The 23,737-nt window shown below is 32.4% G+C and overlaps 1 protein-coding gene across 1 annotated transcript in view; it reads right to left on the bottom strand.

The window, feature by feature from the left end:
- Window positions 1–22,762, bottom strand: part of LOC114324264 (uncharacterized) — a 466,791-nt gene extending 444,029 nt beyond the window's left edge. Inside the window, exon 1 of the mRNA XM_050649910.1 lies at window positions 22,697–22,762. Coding sequence (XP_050505867.1) covers window positions 22,697–22,711 — 15 coding nt within the window. The 5' untranslated portion in view covers window positions 22,712–22,762. The remainder of the gene's footprint in view (window positions 1–22,696) is intronic.
- Window positions 22,763–23,737: the final 975 nt, after the last annotated feature.

Raw genomic sequence — 23,737 nt, 5'->3', positions numbered from 1 at the left:
TTTTTCTTTAATAAATGCCTAATATTTGGCTGCTTCCCCATTAAAGTTTACTTACTTACTTAGTCCTAAGTCCTAAGCGTTTCTACCTTTAAGGCTGGTGGAGTTGAATTTGGCATTGTAGCCTCCATGTTAACCGTTCTTGTGTTAGGCTTCTTGCAGTTTCCAATGTCAATCCTTTCTTCTCGACTTCTTTCCTGATTTCATATACCCACATAACTCCTGGTCTTCCAGGAAACTTTTGTTTTTCCCCTGCACTCTCGTTTCGAACATTCCTTTTGTTAGTCTCACGTTCGACATTCTACACACGTGCCCGAACCATCTAAGTTGTCCATCTACTATTTTTTCATTGATTGGTTCTAGTTTTGGGTTTTTGTCTGATTGTTTCGTTTTGTACTTTGTCCTCTTTCTGTTTGCTATTTTCTCAGGAATCTAATTTCCATAGCATTGGCTCTGGATTTTTGTTTCCCCGTCAATGCCCATGTCTCGCTGCTATACATGATTGTTGGTCTAACTACTGATTTAACGACTACCGTTTTTACTTTCTCCGGTATCTCTTTTTCCCCAAAAATTTGGAAAAGCACATTGTAGGGAATTATAATTATATGTAATGATATTGTTGTTTTATTTTAAATAAAATAAAAAAAATAAACTGTTTTATTTTAAATAACTAGGTACTGGTATAAGTTTTTGTAAAAAATGTGAATAAATTGCATACATAAAAAATAATGATTTTATTTGAAAGATAATAAGTTAGATTGCCGCCCCCCCTATAAAAGAACCCCCTAGAATAGAATAGAACAGAAAATTTGTGGTTTCTCGAAATTCGCATTTTTGCATTTTTTGAATTTTTGTGCCTATCTTGCGCATATTTCGTAATTTTTTACTGCATATATATGCGCATATTTCATTAAAATTGATCGCATATAAATCCGCTCCCTAATCATCACCATGACAACGCGAAACTTAAGGATATTTGATTATATGAAAGTGTGCCAAAAACAGGGCGAAAAAGTAAATCCCACTTAAAATACATTGTTACTTCACACACAATTTAAACCCTTCACGCACTACTATCTATAATGACAGTTTTCACAAACTAAAAACTTATACATAATATGACATAGAGTAGATAAAAATTATTTCCTATAGCTGATTTAAAAGTTAAATCGTCAAACGTTTTCTTTCATCAACAAAAAATACCCGTGTATCGATTTTTTTGCACCTAAGTGTAGAAGTATGAGAAATGAAGTATTAAAATAAACATTATAGAAGTTTTCAGGAACTTTCGGACCTCGGTAATAATGTAATATCTTATTCTGAGTTCAAATTTTTCAAAAATACTTATTAGTTTTCACAGGACTCGAAGGAACGACTACATTTAAATAGAATTTGCCCAAGATTTTGGCCTACCCTCTTAATATATTAGTAGTTATTTCAGAAAGTTAAGCTTTGATTTTCATTTTTATGTTTTTATTTAAAGCCCTCAATTGAACTATAATGGTAGGGGAGACAAAGCGGGGAATTTTGCAGTTACTCGAGCGCGTCAGATTATCATATGAGGAGAAACCTGGTACCCTGTAGATATACGACTACCATATATTGGCCCTAAACAAAGGGGCGTTCGTTAAGGGGCGGCCGAAAAAAAAATCGATCCTTAGAAAAACTCGAAATTGTCAGATTAAGATAAGGTAAGTTAAGTAAGTACATGCAAAACAGTGTACATTTCAAAAACCTGACGATTTGGGCGGGGCGTAAGGAAATGGGTGAGTCACAAAGTTTCACAAGAAAAAAGCGAATATTTCGCGAAATTAACAATAGATTTCAAAACTAAAAAATACGTGCTCAATATTTTTCAAAAATCTATCGAATGATACCAAACACGACTCCTTACGGTGAGATGTATGGGGTAAATTTAAAATTTTAAATACGAATCCCGCGATATTTCGCGAAATCAACATCAGATCGAAAAACTGAAAAATACACTTATTCAATATATTTAAAAACTATCGAATGGCATCAATCATGACCCCCACAGATTTGGATGGGGGTTACTTTAAAATTTTAAATAGGAGCCCCATTTTTTATTGCAGATTTGGATTCCTTTCGTAAAAATAAGTAACTTTTATTTGAAACATTTTTTAGAATTCTGGATAAATGGCGCTATAATCGAAAAAAACGACTGTTGGAAATGGAAAATTAAAATAAAAATGGAAAGGCCCCACTAAAATGGAAAACTGTACTTAACTTTTTTGGTTTTAGAAACTACTCTTCACAACCTAGTAGGTCCCCAAAGCGCTCGAGTGACTGCACATTTAGCATACTTTCCTCCCCTACTATAATATATTTTTTTTGTCAAAAATCGAACGTAAACTACCTTGTTTTCAATATGCAAATAGAAAACCGTTATTCCTCTGATAAAGTACGTAGCTTTTTATTTGCAATTTTTAATATACAGTTTAATGATGTTTTCTCCGGCTCCTTGCTAAATAAGGAGCTAAGCTTTAAGCGGAAACGTAATCTTTGAAGAGCTTTAAGCCTCATTGATTTTTACGCAAGATTTGTTTAATATTGAATTTAGTCCCAGAATCCACTTGTTCAATTTCCCAAGGAGTTGTTGACTATAAGCACAGTTTATTAGTTCTATAAATAGTTTTATTAATATGCGTATAATTTCTTTTTGACCTATTTCAATGTATAGTATAAATAGTAAAAAGTTTTAGGTACTATGAAATTATTTAAATTTTAAAAACAAATCTTTATGAAATAATATTAAGTATTTTGTAGGGACATAAATATTTTCTGGTGGTATTTAAAAAAATGCTATTAATCAACTCAAAGCCAATAAGAGCCCAGGTGCAGGAATATACACAGAAAAATCAAAATTAATCAGCGAATAAAAAATCGAAATACCTACTATTTGTCCTTTTATTAAATTTCATTTTTATGATACAGGAAAAATACCTCAAGATCGGCTAGAAACAATATTCATGCCACTTAGTCTTGAAATTGCTTGGAATTAACTCATATAATAATAATTGAGTTATCCTCCCACGCAAAAATGTCCGGAACATTGTTTAAATAATCAAAATGTCAAAAAATGAAGGAAAATTCGATTTTTTTCTTAATTTTTTGATTACACCTTTAAAAGTATTCACTTCCCAGAAAAGTTACACTGACATAGCATAAAAGTTGCGTAATTAAATAATCTACAATAGAATTGTTTTTGGCTAGAAATTTAAAAAATTGTCACACTTGTTGCAAAATAGCAATAATTGCGAATAAACCATAAAAAGGCAAGCACAGTGGAACCTCGATAAGTCGGATTAATCGGGACCGCGGCCGATCCGGGTTATCGAAAATCCGGGTTTGCCGGAGAATATGGTAACAATTTATAAAATACGGTCTCGTTACAGATAAACTCCATTGTTATTGCAAAAACATGAAATATATATGCACAGTATATCTGTATTACGTACAGTTGTACATAGTATTGTTTATTTTTTTGGTAAAAAACTCAATCAAAGTGAAAAATGTTTGTTTTGTCTGATGAAAATCGGTCCGGGTTGGCCGGACTTCCGGGTTATCGGAGGCCGACTTATCGAGGTTCCACTGTATTCGCATTTTACGTTTTTCACTTATGCTACACTTATGACTATGCAACCAGCTACACTTATGACCTTCATGTTTTACCCAGAAGAATTTTATGATATATTAAAACAATGCTGTAAATTTCATTAAGATCGGTTTAATGGATTATACAAAATAAATTTTGCAATCCAGCTTTCGCCAAAAATAATTATTTTTTCAAAATGTTGCAGGACTGAAAATAAATCAGATAGCAAGTTGAAAATTTTCCTTCATATAGAAGAATAGTGTACCTTTCATTTGCAATTTGCAAAATTAAAATCGATTAACTGTCACTGCGTCAGAATTTTTTTTAAATAAACATTAATTTTTGGTGCTACGAGCAGGACAGCGGTGTTCGATTCGCACAATTTGATTTCCACCAAAATTTCTTGCAATATTTATCTAATATATTATTTTCTAAGATTTTAATATATTAATTTCACAAAAATCAAACTAATTTGATTATTGTTTGTGAAATATTGCTCAAACAATTGATGTTTAAAAATAATAAACTTTTTTTTCTCTAAGTTAAATACATATATGAACAAAGAAAGTTTTTGCTAAAAAAGTGTTATTTCAAGGACAGAGTATATGTTTTTATTTTGCAAAAAACAAATTTATTTATTTATATCGAAATTTAGTAAAAATTAAAATTTATCTATCATTATCAAAGGTCACTGAAATGCCCAATCAGACCAAACGTATCCGCTGTCCTGACATTCCTGTGATTGAATTCCTGACGCCGCGCCGTGGTAGTAAACCGATTTTAAGTAAATGAAAGGTACAGTATTCTTCCATATGCAAAAAAAAATTTAACTTGCTGTTTGCTTTATTTTCAGTCGTGCGACATTTTGAAAAAATGATTTTTTTTGCGAAAGCTGGATTGCAAAATTTATTTTGCAAAATCTATTGAACCGATCTTAATAAAATTTACAGCATTGTTCTATTATATTATTAGTCTTTTCTGTGTATAATATGAAGATTCTAAATGTAACATAAATGGTTAAAAAACATCAAATGCGAATATTTGTGTTTTATGAATTTTAACACCTGCTTCCAGAACAGGTGAAGCTATAAAAGATAACATAATGGTGCATCTCCAAGGTGACAATCCTTTGAACATTTCCAATATAACAGTTGTCGGATATGATGGAGCTGCCACTAACACCGGTGTTAACAATGGTGTAATTGCTTTAATAGAAAAAACCTAAATAAGCCGCTCAAGTGGCTGATTTGTTTGTTCAATACCAATGAATTGCCTTTGCGTCAGTTGTTTTGCATATTGGATGGAAAAACTAAAGGCTCTAATGAATTTGGAGAGCTTTTAGGCAAAGGTCTTGAAATCTGTAACAAGCTTCCTGTGGTTAATTTCGCTCCCAATCAAAACAACCTCCCTATTTTAGAGATTAGGGATGATCTAAGCACAGATCAAAAATATTTACTTCAGATGTGCAAAGCAATCTCGAGTGATGTATGTCCTTCTGATCTTTCCTTAAAAACCCTCGGGAAATTAGCTCATTTACAATGGCTTACGTTGACCAATCGCCTTCTTCGGTTATATGTTGCAACAGAGAATCCTTCAAATAATCTGAAAACTATGTATGTGATGAAGATTTATGCCCCAGTCTGGTTTCATATCAAACTGAAACCATTTTATGTAAATGGATCAAAACAGCTATGGAGACTCATCAAATTTTCACGTTATCTTTTTGAAGAATATCTCCAAATAATTGATCCAGTAATTCAAAAGCACTGTTATTTCTCTCACCCAGAAAATGTGCTTCTCTCCATGTTATGTGACAAGAGAAAACACATAAGGGAGCTAGGCCTGCGGCGACTTTTGAAGGCAAGATCGGAACTCATAAATGAAGTAAAGAAGTTTGTTGTCCCGAAACTTAACTTTATTGTTAATGACTACATAGATATAATTAACTGGACGGAAGAAGAAATTACTGAGCGTTCTATGACAAAACATAAGTATAACTAACGAGGACTTAAAGAAGTAGGTATATCAGTGAAGCAAGAGACCCTAGTTGTTAGGTGCAGTGTGTGGATTTTCCGTATTTTCCCTGTCATACACAGGCAGTGAAAAGAGTCATAAAGCTTGTGACTGAGTCATCTCTTAGTGGCTGTGGTCTTGAAGCAAAAATAGCTTTGTTAGAGCAAAGATTGCTTCCCAAAAGGTTATGCCCAAATTTGAGACAAAAAACAAATTATTTAAGTATCAAAAGGAATATTATTGTAACTAAAGAAATCTTATAGCAATGTGTACATCAGGTTAAATATATAAAATAATTGAAATTTTCTGTATTGTTTGTTAAAAACATATTTTTTCAAAGCTCTTGCGGCACCTCAAGATGCAAACCTAGAACAAAAATATTTTGTAGTTTTATTGTAAACATGATAAGGCAACTTTCGAGTACTATTAGAAAGTTCTTTGAAAAAAAAAATATTTTTTTCCTATACTTTCGTTCCACCCTAGTGTACATTCCTTCTCGGACATAATTACTAAAGACCGGATTATATGTTCCTGTTTTGACTGAAATATGTGCATATATATGTCTGAAATATGAGTAAAATATGTTGAAAATATTCCCTAAATGTTTAAAATATGTTCCAAATATGTGGAATATGTGAAAAACATTTTAAAGTAACAAGAAAATGTGCATTAAAAAATGTATAAAAGTTTTATTAAATAACGGTAAGTACATATATTGACAAAATTAACCTAAATATACCAATGTATACCTATCTAGTACCTATTACTATTACTTACGTTACTTACTGACGTAAAATCTGTCACGGTAGGCAGTCAAAAATGATCAATCGTGCAAAAATTGGTATTAACATCACAATCGCCAAAAATAATTTGGTTTGCTTCCAGTAATAATAATTTTAAATCACTATTTTTCTATAAAGTTTCAATACATTTTTTATTTATTGATTGTCCAGTTTTTCCAGAAACTTCTTCAGCGTTTTCCTTAAATTTCTGAATTAAATTAAGAGGCTCTTGTAGTGGAAACGATTCAGTTTCAAGATTGAGGATGGTTTTATAAAAAAAAATCATAATTCGATTTAATAAAACAAAGCTCATTGTGCAGTGATCTGTTTTCTAAAATTGATTTGAATTTTGAAATCGGACCAATATTTGTTTCTTCAAAACATAAAACTAGTTCTTTTATAGGGAGAAAATATTCCGCATAAAAACAGGCAGCTTTTAAATATGTTCCCCAACTTGTGATTATAGGCTCCAGTGGCAAAGGAGTATTTGGTAATTTTTCTTTATATATCTGAATCCTTAAAGGCGATTTTAAAAATATTTACTTCACGTTGCTAATTAAACTATTAACTGTAGGGAATGAATTTCGAAGTTCTTCCGCCACTCTGTTTAAACCATGCGCCAAACACGTCACATGAATTAAATTGGGATATAAACTTTTAGTTGTTGACCAGCTTTGACCATGTATGACGCAGCATCGGAAACCATAAGCAAGATTTTGTTAGCTGAAACAATGTCCGGAAGGAAAAAGTTCTAAAAGCATCATTTATAAACCTAACCATTGTTACATGGTTAACTGTGTCAAGTTGTTTACAGCCAAAAATATGCCAAAATATGCCAAAATATGTTAAAAATATGCCAAAATATGCCAAAATATGTCAAACGGTCGAAAATATGTTCAAACCATCAAAATATGTTAAAAAAACGAAAATATTCTAAATATGTAAAATTAAATTAATGTCAAACGGCTTTAATTATCATAATTCGTCCACATCCTGAAGCGTTTGATTGTATCTTTGATGGTTATCGATATGCAAAAAACATATAATCCGGTCTTTAATAATTACAATGACGGTGACAAATAGATCAAGTGAAGTATAAAATAAAAATGTTTTAATAATACTTATTATCTTACTCTCGAGGAAGACAAATCCAAAGACACAAAAATTATAATAAATATATTTACTAAAAATACTAATATATTCGCTTTGCACCTTATTTGCGCTGATACATATCTACATAAATTGAAAGATTTAGCAAGTAAGTCCATACTGTCTGAGTGCGCATGCTCGCAGAAAATTAAAAATTTACTCTCAATCGCGACTAAAGAAATATAAGTAGTACAACTACATATACATATACTAACATATATATAAATAAGTATAACTTCGATAACGAAGAAAAAAATCGAATTTTTCCTTAATTTTTGACATTTTGATTATTCAAACAATATTCCGGCTATTTTTGAAAGGGAGAATAACTCAAATATAATATTATATGAGTTATTTTCAAGCAATTTCTGCAAAAAAATATTAGTCACCTCTCAACATCCAAATGTCATAGAGTCCTTTTCATGAGCATTTTTCAGTGCGTCACAGTTTTTCGATTTCTTTCTAACGTATTAAATTGTATGTGACAGAAAACGGCACGTCTGTGATTACAGACATTTATAACACTTATTCTAGTTATTCTAGTTGTGGATAGATGGCACTATAATCGAAAAAAAGTATTTACGAATTATATAATATATCTACGAATATAATCTGTACAATTTATAAGACTATACAAATCAAAGAAAATGTCATGTTATAGAATAAATGTCATAAATACGGCCTTACCTTTTTTTCTATCATTTGTGACGCACTGAAAAATGCTCATGAAAAGGATTCTAATATTTTTACAGATGCACCCTGGTCTAACTACCGAAAAAGCCAAACCCACAATATTGTAATGTGTTCCGTCTGATGTAAGAAGCCTTATGAGTCGTGCAGTAAAGTCGCAGATAACCGAATCTCTAAAAAGTACGAAACAATCATCGGAGACGTAGAGACGATCAGTTTGATTTACGAGCCGACGCGACGTTAGAACGAGAGAAGCCATGTTCAGTATACAAGTTCTGGTCCAAACGTGCTACGACCTCTGACGTCTATGAAGCATAGAAATATATCTGTCTAGAGGACCTCTAGACAGATATATTTGTATGCTTCATAGACGTCGAAAAAGCATTTGATACAGCAATACACGACCTATTATTAGCACGTTTGAAAAAGTCAGTTTAGATGGAAGGATATCAAGCCATCAAACTATTAAAAACTCGTACTGGAAACAAAACGCTAGAGTTAAGATCGAAGGTTTCACGTCCGCAGAAGTAGAAATTAGGGGAGGATTTATACAAGGAAGTGTTTTATCCACCCTGCTATTTAATCACCCTTACTCTGAGTTGCACTGGAGGATTGCAAGGATGAAGTCAAGATGAATGGCGTAAATATCAACAGCATCAGATACGCCGATGATACGGTGTTGATTGCGGATTCCGACTTGGGTCTACAATTTGGTATAAAAATTATAAGAAAATCAAAGTGATGTCAATTCGAAAAAACTAAAAAGTACCTCAACCTTGCACAATAGAAAAGTACATTAAATTATAGCGACAATAGCAGCCTAAATGCTGATCTAGAAATAAGATCAAGAGTAAAACAGGCCAGAAAATCTTTTGAAAATATCAGGGCGTTGCTACGTGATTCTCAAAATCTTCTTCTTCTCCTTCTTCTTTTTATATAGACATGACTTTGTCTGTTTTTCGGTGTGCCTCTAGTAAGTTGTCGTTCCATCGTTTTCATGGTCTTCCCACTGATCCTCTTCCTATTGGGGAACCGTCTCTCGCTGTCCTGACTACCTTATTTGTTGTCATTCGGCTTACGTGGTCACGCCATTCTATTCTTTTGTTTCTTACCCAGTTATTAATGTTATCCACCTGGCATCTCCGTCGTATATCTGTACTTCTAGCTCTGTCCCTTAGAGACTTACCATCGATTTTTCAAAGGGATTTCATCTCCGCTGTTTCGAGCAATTTTTTGTCCTCTCTGTGTCGGGTCGTGTTTCTGCTGCGTATGTCATTATTGGTCTGATGACTGTTTTGTAAATTCTGCCTTTCATTTCTTTTCCGATATTTTTATTTCTCCATATTGTGTCCTTCAGGCAACCTGCGACTCTGTTTGCTCTATTCACTCGATCTTCCACTTCTGTTTCGAGTCTTCCGTAGCTAGATAGTGTGATGCCTAGGTATTTAAACTCCATCACTTTTTCTATTATCTGACTTTCCAGCTCCAATTTACATCTTATTGGATCTGCTGTTATTACCATGCATTTTGTCTTTTTTGAGGAAATTAACATGTTAAATTTTCTGGCGATTATTTTGAATTGGTGCAGCGTACGTTGTAAATCATCTTCACTTTGGGAGATTAGTATTGCATCGTCCGTATAGCAAATTACCTTAAGTTGTTTTTCTCCCATTTGGTATCCTTTTTTAGTTCTTACTTTTTTTATTATTTCGTCCATGATCAGGTTGAACAATAAAGAACTCAAGGAATCCCCCTGTCTTATCCCACTTCCGGCTTCAATTGGGTCAGATTCTCAAAATAAAACTCAAAATTTATCTACTTTTATCCAAACGATACATCTGGTTAACTCCTCTCTGTACAGTTGAAACTTGGAACCTTAAAACATCAACCGTAAATAAGAAGAATCTACCGGAGAATTCTCAAAAATTCATGGATATCGCATACCTCAAACCAAGAAGTGGATAGGCAAGGAACGAGAACTTTTTAACACAGTGAAAGTTAGAAAAACGTCATACCTAGGCTACATACTGAGAAATAATAAGTAACCATATTATTAAAAATCAAAACGGGAACTGGTGTGTGTTTTCAAAGACTGATAGTATGTAAATAAATTTATTAAAGTCAGCTAAGTACTTTCAGCATTTTTAGTGCCATCATCAGAGCTATCCTATAAAAAGACTAAGTTGAAGAATCTTATTCATAAAAAATTATAAAGTGAAACTTACGTCTTATAATTGTAACTACCTCAAATACTACTCAAATGCAAATGCTAAAACCATATTATTAACTCATAGTGAAAGAAAAGATAGAATGAAAGAGGGAGTAGGAAGGAAAATAATATCGTGGCCACCAAACATGCGACAAATGACAGGCCTAAATTTTGAACAGACAGTAAGAACAGCTGAAGACAGAAGAGTTTTCAATTAATAGGGGAAGGACAAGCTAAGAAAAAGATGAATAGACCTGAGAAAATGGCTCTCCCCAACAACAACTAATATATTTAAAGCATCAATCAACAAAGTAATTATATACAGAATGATCGCTAACATTCGAATCGAACAGGCAAAAAAAGAGGAATGCAATGTAATATATTTTCATAAGTTTACATAATATTTTACACAAATACGTTCCTCACAATAACTAAATTTTCTAGTTCGGTTATCCGATACAAGAACCTACTCAGAAAGTTTGGAAGTAAACTCAGAAACATGTACATCCTGTAATAACGAAATAATTCCATCCATAATTCATGCTGCAACCCAAACTAAGGTAGAATAAGAACAAAGGAAATACAGAACAAAGTGGAAGCAGAATAAAATACACAGTTGGAAAACAGAGTCCTGCGTGCACAGAGCCTGCACGGATATGTACAAAGACTGCCGGAGCTCAAGTAGACGAAAAAAATATTGGACTGGGACCACTGGCGCCCAAAATCCCGACAGCCAAAATCCCGACAGCCAAAATCCCGACGGCCAAAACACCGACACGCCAGAATCCCGACATGCAACAATCCTCGCATAAGCAAAAATCCCGACCACTACATTATGAATATTTATTGTTTCCTTTTCAAATGAAATGCCAAATCATATTATAGAGTATTGAAATCGAAAAATTAATTACTGATAAGCACGGGTACTGATAATTATGTATTAAAAAAAATCATTAAACACTTCATTTTTTAATATAAAAGCTATACTTACTGAAATGGAAGGTTGTAAGTGACATGATAATACCCATTATATGAAATATAATATGAAATATTATATGAAATATTATATGAAAGTAGACTTGAATTCAGGATTTGGTTATAGATATATTATTGGACTATTAAATATATTTTGACAAAAAAATAATTTAATTCATATACCCATGTTAGAAAATTTATTTAGAAAATTAGTTCATATTAAATGGTAAATACTTTTGTTTAGTAACAAAAAATAAAAAGCAGCTGGTCATAAAGAAAAACCCAGAAATAAATGTAATTATATGATAAAAAGGAACTTATCAAACCTGTCGGGATTCTGGCGTATCGGGATTTTGGCCTGTCGGGATTCTGGCGTGTCGGGATTTTGGCTGTCGGGATTTTGAGGTAGATATACAAAGTTACTATGACCATAGAGATAGGGAAATAAATGTGTTAGGGAGAGAAGTACATTTTAGGTGAGTAAGAGTGAGAAAGATATTTGACGTCACAGACGTCGAAGGAATCTACCGTCATAATTTAGCTATTATCTGCTAGTTGGCACCACTTTTAGCCCAATTCCTTGATCGTCCCTTCCTCCAATTTGCCTTGCCTGTCATATTTCAGCTATTATCCGCCATTTTTAGTCAGATTTATTTTTTGTAGTTATTACGTAAAGGGAGTCTACATTACCGACTACCATAATTCAGCTATTATCCGCCATTCTTAGTCCAATTTATTTGCCTAAACTACTATACTAATGTCTGACCGTATGATATCTAACGTAGAGAGTAATGGACAATAAAAGTTGTATGGACAGGCATGGGCAATAAAGGGTGTAGATATGTAGTGCCTAACCGGTAGACCCGACTGGGATCCACCAGGAAGAAGACGTAGAGGAAAACCTGTTATAGAATGGAAAACTTACATAGAAAATGTTATTATAGGTACATAGAGACTTCAGAGAAGGTGACTCTGAGTATAGAGTGCTGTGGAGTAGGGATGGCGGTTGTTGACGAAACACCGATTTTCGGTTAAACCGGTTTTTTTCACTTACGGTTTAACCTGACGATTATAACCGGTCAAAAATCCGGTTATTTCAAAAACCGGTTTTCGGTTTTTTGAATTAATATTCAATACCCAATAGGTTACAACGTTACATTTATATTGCACTTTAGTTTGGGATACTCCACATGTCCATTATTTTCAATATAAAATCCCAAACAATTTTCGATATATTGGACAAATTATATTTTTATTTCGAAACTTCAAAGGGCTGCAACTTTTTTTAAGTGCACATTTGTACTAAGGTAAATTAGGTTCAATCGATCTATTTTTGTTCCCAGAATATAATAATATGTGATTTAATTGATGATCTACCTTTATAATAAACAGACGCAATGAAAATTTCGGGTCCAAATATGTAATACCAAATAATTGCAATCTTCTTCTTCTTCTTCTTCTTCAGATGCAAATCCACTAATGGATGTTAGCGTTCACATTTTCCATTAACTCTCTGTTTCTTGCAATGTGGTATTTTTCGTTTTGCATGATGTGTCCCAAATACGCCGTTTTTCTTTTCTTGATGTTTTCGAAAAGCTGGCGTTCTTGGTTGATTCTTTTAAAGACATCTACATTTGTGAATTTCGCCGTCCATGGTATCTTTAGGATACGGCGATAAAGCCACATTTCGAAGGCTTATAATCTGTTTATATCCCTCGTTTTGAGTGTCCAGCCCTCTATGCCATATAGCAGCACTGACCACATGTATAATTTAGTAAACAATAGTCTCAGTGTAAGATCGAACTCTGAACAGGTCAAATATGTAATACCAAATAACTGCAATATACATACAAAAAGTAGTAAAATTAGGTACCTATGTACAGTTGAGTCCGCGAATCTTTACCCGTGCGTCATCATTTAGAGCATACGAAATAAGTCGATGATAAGTCGGAAATTGAAATTTACTAAATGCAACAGCTAGTCACTTACTGCCACTTTCTGTTGCATTTAGTGAATTTCAATTTCCGACTTATCATCGACTTATTTCGTATGCTTTAAGTGATGACGCACGGGTAAAGATTCGCGGACTCAACTGTATAACACTATAAACGTAATATGAAGTAAATTAGACATTAGACTATATCGTATATATGAATATTATAAAAAAGAAAATGTAACATCAAAAATAGTAAAACTTATAAAAACAGTTAACTATTCTAAATGGGAAATAAGCCAGAATTTAACTAAAAAATGATTTAATTAACGTTTCGACGTCCAAATGGGACGTCGTTTTCAAAATACTAAATATAATAGGTATTTTGTATTTTGACAACGACGTCCAATTTGGACGTCGAAACGTTAATAAAATCATTTTTTAAGTGTGGCTTATATCCCATTTAGAATATTTAATTACAAAAAGTCCAAATGGAAATAGCTTCAAAACAACATTATAAAAACAAATCATGATTCACTGGTAAAATTCTAAACTGGATGTATCATGTCCTAAATGTTTTTGCATTTGTGTTGTATTGTTAGTTGTCAAAAATAATTTCTATTTACACAACATACACAAAACTATTTTATTTTTTTCAGTTCTTTAAGTGATTTAAGTGATAAAATATAAGTTTATTTTCTTTTGTGTAGGTATAGCTTCTATTCTATACGCTGTGAGCTCGTACGTAGAGGGGATATTTACAAATTCGCGAGCGCCAGTAGTGGCAAGTCTGTAAACGTTTACCGGAAATTTGACATAAATGTCAAAGTGATTAATTTAAAATTAAAATTAAAAACATTAATTGTAAAAAATATTAGTTGGTCAAAGCTGTGGTATATATTTTTACCTTAAATATACTTACGTTTTAAATACTGAATTTAAGTTTTTTTAATGTTCCGTAATATGTAATTATAATTTAATCTAAAAATCTTAGCGCCATCTACACGATAATTGTGAAAGTATCCGAAGTAAGAAATTCATATTTTATCAATAGAACGTCAAAATGATTAGCAAAATCTTAAAAAAATCGATTACAATTTAATTACTTTTTTGCGTTGTAAATGTTAAGCGATAACAATTAAATAATAAATTTAAAAATTACCGGTAAAAGTTGAATTAGTAATCCGCTAGGAGCGCTACCAGCGAAGCTCAGAGCGTATACAATTATAATACAGCTATGACTGCACAGATGATTGATACTTATATGTATCTGTTTTTACCAGGATTCCCCAATTTAGCAAATAAGACATGCTTATTCTTAAGTTTATCAAAATAGCCAATTCAGCTTAACACATATTTTAGTGAGTTTGAGTCATTATCGAATATAAACATTAATAGCGGAGTGCAATTAGAACGAAAACATGCATTGTTTCGGAAAAATTCAAACAAGCTTATATTTTTCTAAATTTTTTTTTTATATACATGTTTATATACATGTTAAAGTAAAAAGTTATACTCGCGGATTTGGTCGCTAATCGTTTATTCATTGTTTAAACAATAACAATTTTTTGTATTAATAATTTTAAAAATATCGTTAAATTCATCATTTTACTTTGATCAAATATATTTCTATTTTGTTTTTGAATATACTGAATCAGAATATGGCATTACAATTTGAAAATTCTTATACAGAAGCTCTTATACAGTATGTCTGCGTAGCTAGGAACCACATGGAAAACTTTTTTATTATCAATTTTACGAAAAAAATTTATTCTTCATAAAATGCTCTGGATAGTCAAAAATCTAAAATTCAACCATCAGATATCAAATTTTATCAATTTTATACGAATTGATACTTTTACTGGTTATTAATTTTGTACGAGTTATGTCAAAAATATGAATTTCGTTAAAGAGTAAAGTACATACTTTTATATTTCAGAATATCAAAAAATGTTATTATGAAAAGTTTTTTTAAATTAAAAACTATGTTTAATTATACAATTGCATTATTCTAATCGAAAAAATTTTTTCAATTTTTTCTCAAATTACGGATACTCATCATTTTATTTCAATTATGATAACTATTTTATTATCACTTTTACGAAAAAAAGTTATTCTTCATAAAATGCTCTCCCTGGCCTAAAATCTAAGATACAACCATCAGATATTAAACTTTTTAAATTTTATACGAGGTATCTAAAAAATATGAATTTTTCTTAAGTTAAGTGCCTTTATTATTCACAATATTTTAATTAGAAGGATGTAATTGAACGTGAAATTCATATTTTTTGACATACCTCGTATAAAATTCATTAAATTTGATATTTGATGATTTCATCTTAGATTATATACGATGAAGAGCATTTTATAAAGAATAAGTTTTTTTCGTAAAACTGATAATAAAAAGCTAACTGATAAATGACAGCTAACAGATAAGCTTATAAACACTGGCGAACGCTGGTCAAATTTCAAGCGGTGTTGCCGGATTTTCAAAAAAGAAGAATAGGAAGACCAAGAAGGAGATGGAAGGACAGCGTATATGAAGACTTAAAACAAAGTAATATTGTAAACTGGAAAGAAAAAGCTTTGGACAGAAAACAATGGAAGGAAGTGGTGAAGAAATGTATGGAAAGACTATAATGTTAAGTGTAGTATTAAGTGTTTTATACAAACAAATGTAATATTGTATATATTATAGTAGTATAGGATATAGCATTATATATAAATATGTAATAGTAATTGTAAGGAAAAATTAAATCTTTCAGCCCTAGGCCTTCACGGCCTGTTGAGCTTAATAAATAAATAGATAATAAAAAAGTTATTAGTAGATTCCAAGTTACGCAGAAATACTGTATAAGAGCTAAAAAAATTTTTTTGGTGAACATTGATTAAGTTTATTATTAAATGTATTTAAGGTAAGTTTTACAGAAAAAAGTTTTGAACGTTTTTTTAGCTGGTAATTTTCGGTTTATGTATTTCATTTTTGTTATCTTTCTTAATTTTCTCAAAAAGAAATAGTCTATTTCATTTCTAAGGTAAAATTATTTAGTGCATTTTAAAGACTACATCCCAAGCTTTAAAAAAGCACTTATAAAACTGTAATAGATTTGTTCAAACTTGAGTAATATTGTCTTAAACGTTGTACGATGCTTGAAAAGTAAGTTGTGCAAAATTGAGGGTTTTTTAAGAAAAATTGTATTAGTTACACATTTTTAAATCATTTTTAAACAAAATTCATGTAAGGCTCAATTTCCGCCACTAACATACTTATGCCCATACATTTTAGTTCTTTTTACTATAACCGCATATATTCAATACAATATACAGTACTGGTATAATACCGCAAGAATGGTTGCTGTCTACGTTTGTCACCATACCGAAGAAAACTAAGGCAATGCAATGTTCAGATCATCGAACAATCTCCTTGATGAGTCACCTGCTTAAAATATTTCTTAGAGTCATTCACAACCGAATCTATCAAAAACTAGACATCGATATTAACGATACACAGATGGGATTCAGAAAAGGATTAGGTACAAGGGATGCTCTCTTTGCCTTGAACGTTCTAACACAGAGATGCCTAGATGTTAACCAAGAGGTACACGCCTGCTTTGTAGACTTTGAAAAGGCCTTTGACAAAGTACGCCACAGTAAACTCAAAGAAATCCTGGAGAGTAAGAACATTGACACCAGAGACATACAAATAATATTAAATCTGTACTGGAATCAGCGAGCTAATATAAAAATAGAAGAACAAACATCGGACGAAATAGAAATGCGTAGAGGAGTACGACAGGGTTGTATATTGTCACCGCTCTTATTTAATATCTACAGCGAACAAATATGCCAAGAAGCTCTCTCATATGCAAACGAAGGGATAATAGTCAATGGAGAAGTTATCAATAACATTCGATATGCTGACGATACTGTGATAATGGCAAGAACAGCGGAAGATCTACAACATTTAGTTGAAACTATGAATGAGATATGTAATGACTACGGCATAAGGATGAACGTCAAAAAAACCAAATATATGACCTTCAGTAAGAATCCAATAAATGACACTAGTATCACAATAAACGGTACCCAACTTGAAAAAGTAAACGAATACAAATACTTGGGAACCCTTATCAATGAAACAGGTGACCAAAATCACGATATAAAAAGACGTATTGAAATTGCCAGGTCTACTTTTATAAAAATGAAAAAATTATTTTGTAATCGTGATATTAGTATTCATCTACGAACTAGAATGTTAAAATCCTATGTATTCAGTACTTTGCTCTACGGTGTGGAGTCATGGACTCTTAAACAGAGGAATATTAAAAATCTTGAAAGCTTTGAGATGTGGTGCTACCGCCGTATACTACGAATAAGTTGGGTGGATAAAATTACAATTGAAGAAGTAATACGCAGAATAAATAACGAGCCAGAAGTTCTACGGAGTATAAAAAAGAGAAAACTTGAATACTTAGGCCACCTGATGAGAGGACAAAAGTACACATTCCTACAAAATATAATGCAAGGAAAAATCCAAGGACGAAGAAATCCAGGCCGTAGAAGAATGTCCTGGATGAGAAATTTGAGAGAGTGGTTTGGCTGTACCACTAACGAATTGTTCAAAACAGCAGTAAATAAAATTAGAATCGCCCTAATGATATCCAATCTCCGATAGGAGAGGCACTCAAAAAAGAAGAAGAAGCTTAATGATTGTTCTTTTAGGTTCAATTTGTAAAATTTGATTGAATCCATTAGTTAAAGAATTACATTAAAATAACTCAAGCGTGCACTTCGCCGTACGCTAGTTTACAGTGTGCCAATGTTTGTCAGAAGGGTGACTTTAGCGTTATAAATAAAAAATTATAGAAGATACAGATTTAATTTTAGAAAATTCTTTATAAAAGGTTTTTTTTGTAAAATTTTCTGAATTTTTCAATGGTTAAGTCAGTTTTGTTCTAAAATTTATAATTTTCGGAGTTATTAAAAAAAAAACATCAAATTTCGTAGTTCATTTGTTTAATAAAAAATGAAGCACCCACTTTTCGAGCAGAACTTTTTGATATGTTGTTTAGTAAACATTTCTTAATGAAATTACAAAAAGTTCTATCTTGTTTGATTTTTTCCGAAGTGAAAATCTATATGCACTCCCCTAAAATAAATAAAGAGTTTATCAATTTAAGCAAACAATATTTTTCTTCGAATTCATAATTTTTTTCAGAGGTATTAGCTGTACCCGTTTTTCACCGGTTGTTAATTTAAAAAGAAAAAACCGGTTATAACCGGGACAAAAAAATTATCGATAAAACCGGTTATTGTGACGTAAAAAAACCGGTTTTAGGTTATAACTGGTAGGTTTTTCCCATCCCTACTGTGGAACACGAAAACGGCTAATTCATAATTAGGAAAAGTCGAAGAACGAGAAGAAGAAAAACCTGAGGAAATAATTATTTATACTTAAAGCATCAATCCATGAAGTAGGTAATTATAGTAAGAATAATCCAATAATCGCTAATATTTGAAACGAATAGAAACTAAAACAGGAAGACAGTGTAATCTATTTAACAGTTAATTTAATTATTATTCAAGTTTCACAAGTTTACATAATATTTCTGTACAGATACGTTCCTCATAATAACTAAATTTTCTAGTTCGGTTATCCGATACAAGAACCTACTCAGAAAGTTTGGAAGTAAACTCAGAAACATGTACACCCTGTAATAACGAAATAATCCCATCCATAATTCATGCTGCAACCCAAAGTAAGAAAATGCACATCTTCGCGATAGTTATGTTAAAATTTCCACAATATATTTAGCAAGTTGTCTCCTAGTTAAACGGAAACGTGCTTAAGTACTTGGTCGATATTACATACAACAGCAAACTAAAGCACTTATTAACACCACTTCAACAAGACAGCGTCATGCTTTTATTAATGAACAAAGAAAAGCATTTGGAATGCAAATTGATCGCAGTTATAAATTTGCTCAAAAATGCTGATCTCTGAAAAAATACTAAAATAGTTAACCTAATTTTAGCTGTGTTTGAAAGAAGAGTTTGCTAACAAAGGGTTTTTTATAGTACAAAGAAATCGCATTACAAGCGAATATGTAAATTCCACTTAATTTCTTCTCCTTTGTGAGGATATAGTGACATCATTTGATGCTGTTGATAATTTTTGCAATATATCCTGTTATGCCTGATGTCCAGCTTCTGGGAATAAGTAAATCGTTAAGGCGGATTTTTATTATAGTCCAGTTGTCATAGATGTGAATAAGGTCAACAAAAACGGGACAACCAAGATGAATTTTGCGGAAAGTGTCAATTTTTGGACTGCTGGAGACGAAATCATGACTGACAGAATCAAGAAGGAATTTGATAAAGTTATAAGACAAAACCACGCTGGATTCCTGGCTCGGAGAGCCTGCTTTAACCCTGTAAAGTTTTATGGAAATTACTATAGAAATATGGAATGCCTCATAAGTATCCCAGAATTAAAAAACTGTTCTTCGAAGGGTCCACAGCACGCATAGTCCATGAAGGGAACCTAACAGAATAAATAGATATTTGTACAGTAGTAAGGCAAGTCTGTGTGCTCTCTCCGATCTTATTCCTGATAGTATTCGACTGGATCATCTCTAAGGCTACTAATAATAAGACTGGAATCAGATGTAATATTTTTAACTAACTTGAGGACTTGTAATTTGAAAACTTGTAATCAAAACTGAAAATGTAGCACAGGCAGGGAAGAAGGTCGGACTTAACATAAACATCAGAAAAACTAAGATAATGAAAATAAATAGGTATACCAAGAGAAATGGGAATATCACTGGGAGGCACGGAATTGGAAACGGTAGGGAAATTTAACTACTTGGGCAGTATTTTGAACAACAAAGGAGGGACGGATGAGGAGGTAAAACAGAGAATAGTAATAGCTCAAAGCGCATTCAGTAATGCTAAAAAAAATGTGGCCTTCACGTGACAAGTAAAACCAAAATACGATTATTCAAGAACAACGTAAAGACTGTGCTACTATACGGAGCTGAAAGTTGGAAAGTGTTAAGAAAATGTACCGGATAGATGCACGTGTTCATAAATAAATACCTCAGGAAGATTCTTGACATTTACTGGCCAAGCTGAATATCCAACCAAGAGTTATGGACAACAACTAACCAGGAACCATTATCTAAGACAATATGCAAAATCAAATGGAGTTATATGGAGCACACACTAAAGAAACCTAACACAGACATAGCAAGGTAAGCCCTAGAATACACACAACATGGAAAGAGAAGACCAGGTAAATCCATAAAAACCTGGAAAAGAAGTGTCGAGAAAGAACTTAATGCTATTGGAAAAACCTGACAAAAATAAAGAGCAGTGCAAAGAACAGGACAAAATGGAGGCAGATAGTTGACACACTATGCTCCTCATGGTGTAAAGAGGAATAAGTAATTCATGCTGCAACCCAAACTAAGCAAACGCACATCTTTGCGATAGTTATGTTAAAATTTCCACAATATATTTAGCAAGTTGTCTCCTAGTTAAACGGAAACTTGCTTACATACAACAGCAAACTAAAGCACTTATTAACAGCACTTCAACAAGATAGCGTCATGCTTTTATTAATGAACAAAGAAAAGAATTTGGAATGCAAATTAATGGCAGTTATAAATTTTCTCAAAAATGCTGATCTCTGAAAAAATAGTAAAATACTTAACCTAATTTTAGCTTTGTTTTAAAAGGAAGTTTGCTAACAAAGGATTTTTTGCAAGTACAAAGAAATCGCATTACAAGCGAATATATGCTTTCCACTTAATTCTTTATCTTTGTAAGGATATAGTGACATCATTTGATACTGTTGATTAGTTTTCCAATATATTTTCTGCTACGCTTGATGTCCAGCTTCCGAGAATAAGTAAATCGTAAAGGCGGATCTACATGTTACAAAACAATAATGACAAAGTAAAACATGAATTTTAAAAATTTATTTTTACATAATTAGTGTAGAAAACACAGGTTAAACCTCGCAAAATGGACACAAGTCCTGTTTTTTTTTGGTATATCAAGGAGTGCTTATTATGAGACTAACTTTTTCTTAAAAAATTTTCCTTCCTTTTCATCCTTTTAAAGGGGTAATTTGTGGTTTTTGCGAAACGTAGCCCTTCCTGTACGTTTTACAAAAATCTTACTTAGTATTAAAATAAAGAGGACTATATTTCCTACTACTTATTTCCCGACAAAGTTAACAAATTTTTAAAAAAGGTGTTTTTAAAATAATGATTTTTCCCTAACTGTAATGAAAATTAAGAAGAAACATTGCGGCAATTAATAACAAATACGTGGCTGATTTTTTGGTATAGGTTTCATTTAAGGGTAATTGCAAATTTTTAAATTACAGGGTGTTACATTTTAAAGTCCTCTTCATTTTACTATTAAGTAAATTTTTTGCAAAATGTACAGGAAGGGCTACGTTTCGCAAAAACCATAAGTTATCCCCTTTAAAGGGATGAAAAGGGGGGTCCCGGGGCAAAATTTTTTAAGAAAAAGTTAGTTTCGTAATATGCACCCCTTGATATACCAGAAAAAAAATAAAACCGGACTTGTGTCCATTTTCGAGGTTCAACCTCTGTTTCCTACACTAAATTTTAAATTTAATCATGTTTACTTTTTTGTTGCTATTCTTTTCGAATATGTATTGCTAAATATCATGACCACTCATACCTTCTCCAACGCTACCCGAAATAGTTCAGTAGCTGTCATAGAAAATCAAATACCCAGATAAAAATAAATAATTTGTGTTTAATTTAATTTGTGCCAGTATAAACTATTAATTTTTTAATTAGTTGCATTTACCAATTCTGCGTTGTTATGTCTTTTCCACCCTGTTATATGGAGTTGAGGCTTGGACACTTAAACAGTCAACCATAAAAAATATCGGAGCATTCGAGATGTGGTGCTTAGGCGCATACACGCAAGTACTCCAAACTTTAGGCAAAAAATGCTAAATTATAAATGAGATAAAAACTAGAAAGATGGAATGCTTGGGGCACATTATGAGGGGTGAAAAGTACGAACTTTTAAAATATCATGCAGGGCAAAATTAAGGGCAAAAGAAGTGTGGGAAGAAGAAAAATATCGTGGTTTCGAAATCTACGTGAATGGTTCGGGTGTAGTTCGATTGAATTTTTAGGCGGGCTGCTAAGAAAGTCGCAGTGGCCATGATGATTTCCAATCTCCGCTAGGAGTTGCACGTGAAGAAGAAGAAGATCAATTGTTCAGCAATAAAAATTTAAATCAATTATGTTATTTAATGTTTATTTTAAAGAACTTACCGCATATAGTACCATACGTTTAACAAATGGCGACGAGTAACTCCATTATATTCATGGATATCTGAAACAAGGGGTAAAATTAATATTTATAGTGTAGTCTATTCCAGGCTGTCTATTTAGAATAGGTACCTCATTAGCAAGTGCGTAAGTCATTGTTCGAAGTTACGCCGTGTGTAATTATTATCAGTAGCTGTCATTTTAGGGCAGTCTATTATAGAAAGTTACCTAACCAAAAACTATAGTGTTATAATCAGTAGCTGTCGATAAAACTATATTTTTTACTCCACACTTCAAACATTTATTCACCATCGTCGATCGAGAAAAAACGGACACAGGGTATTAGAAAACAATCGAACTTGGTATTTACATTGAATTGTCCATTTGGGTTTAATAGTAAATAAGGACAATTGGATAATAAGTAAACAAACACAAACAAAACAAGTTATCAATCAAGTAGCACAGAAAACGACAATAGATACCGTTCCCAGATTGACAACAGGTGGAAATTTCTCTGGTTACTACCTCGCGTGATTTTCAAAAATTATAAATCATACGCGTGCCAAGACGAAATTAAGATGAGGTAATTTGGAATAATTAGGTCCCATCTGCTCAGCGTGGTAAAAGTTCCAACGAGATAGATTCCTTACTACTCCACAAAGAGTAAATTAATTAAAAATTAATAAAAATTTTCAATTTCTTTGCAATTCGAAAACGCAGCAGCATTATACCCTAGGTAAATCGGAGAGTGCAGGAAGAGTCTATACCGGTTTCGGGGATTTTTTCCCGTCGTCAGTAGTCCCATATCCTCTTCCCTCCAATTTAACCAGGTACTTCGCTTTGGGCCCTTCCGAATTTCAAAGAAAGAAATTCCGCCGATATCCTACAGACATCTACCGAGGAAGAAATTAGTTATCAATCAAGTAGCAAAGAAAACGACAATAAATATCGTTCCCATGCCACCAGATTGACAACAGGTGGAACTTTCTCTGGTTGCTACCGCCCGTGATTTTCAAAAACTCAAAAATTATAAATTATACGGGT

This window comes from Diabrotica virgifera, chromosome 4, assembly GCF_917563875.1.
Source record: "Diabrotica virgifera virgifera chromosome 4, PGI_DIABVI_V3a".
Classification (NCBI taxonomy): Eukaryota; Metazoa; Arthropoda; class Insecta; order Coleoptera; family Chrysomelidae; genus Diabrotica; species Diabrotica virgifera.
Note: the sequence above shows the minus strand (reverse complement) of the source record. Positions and strands in the feature narration are given on the sequence as shown.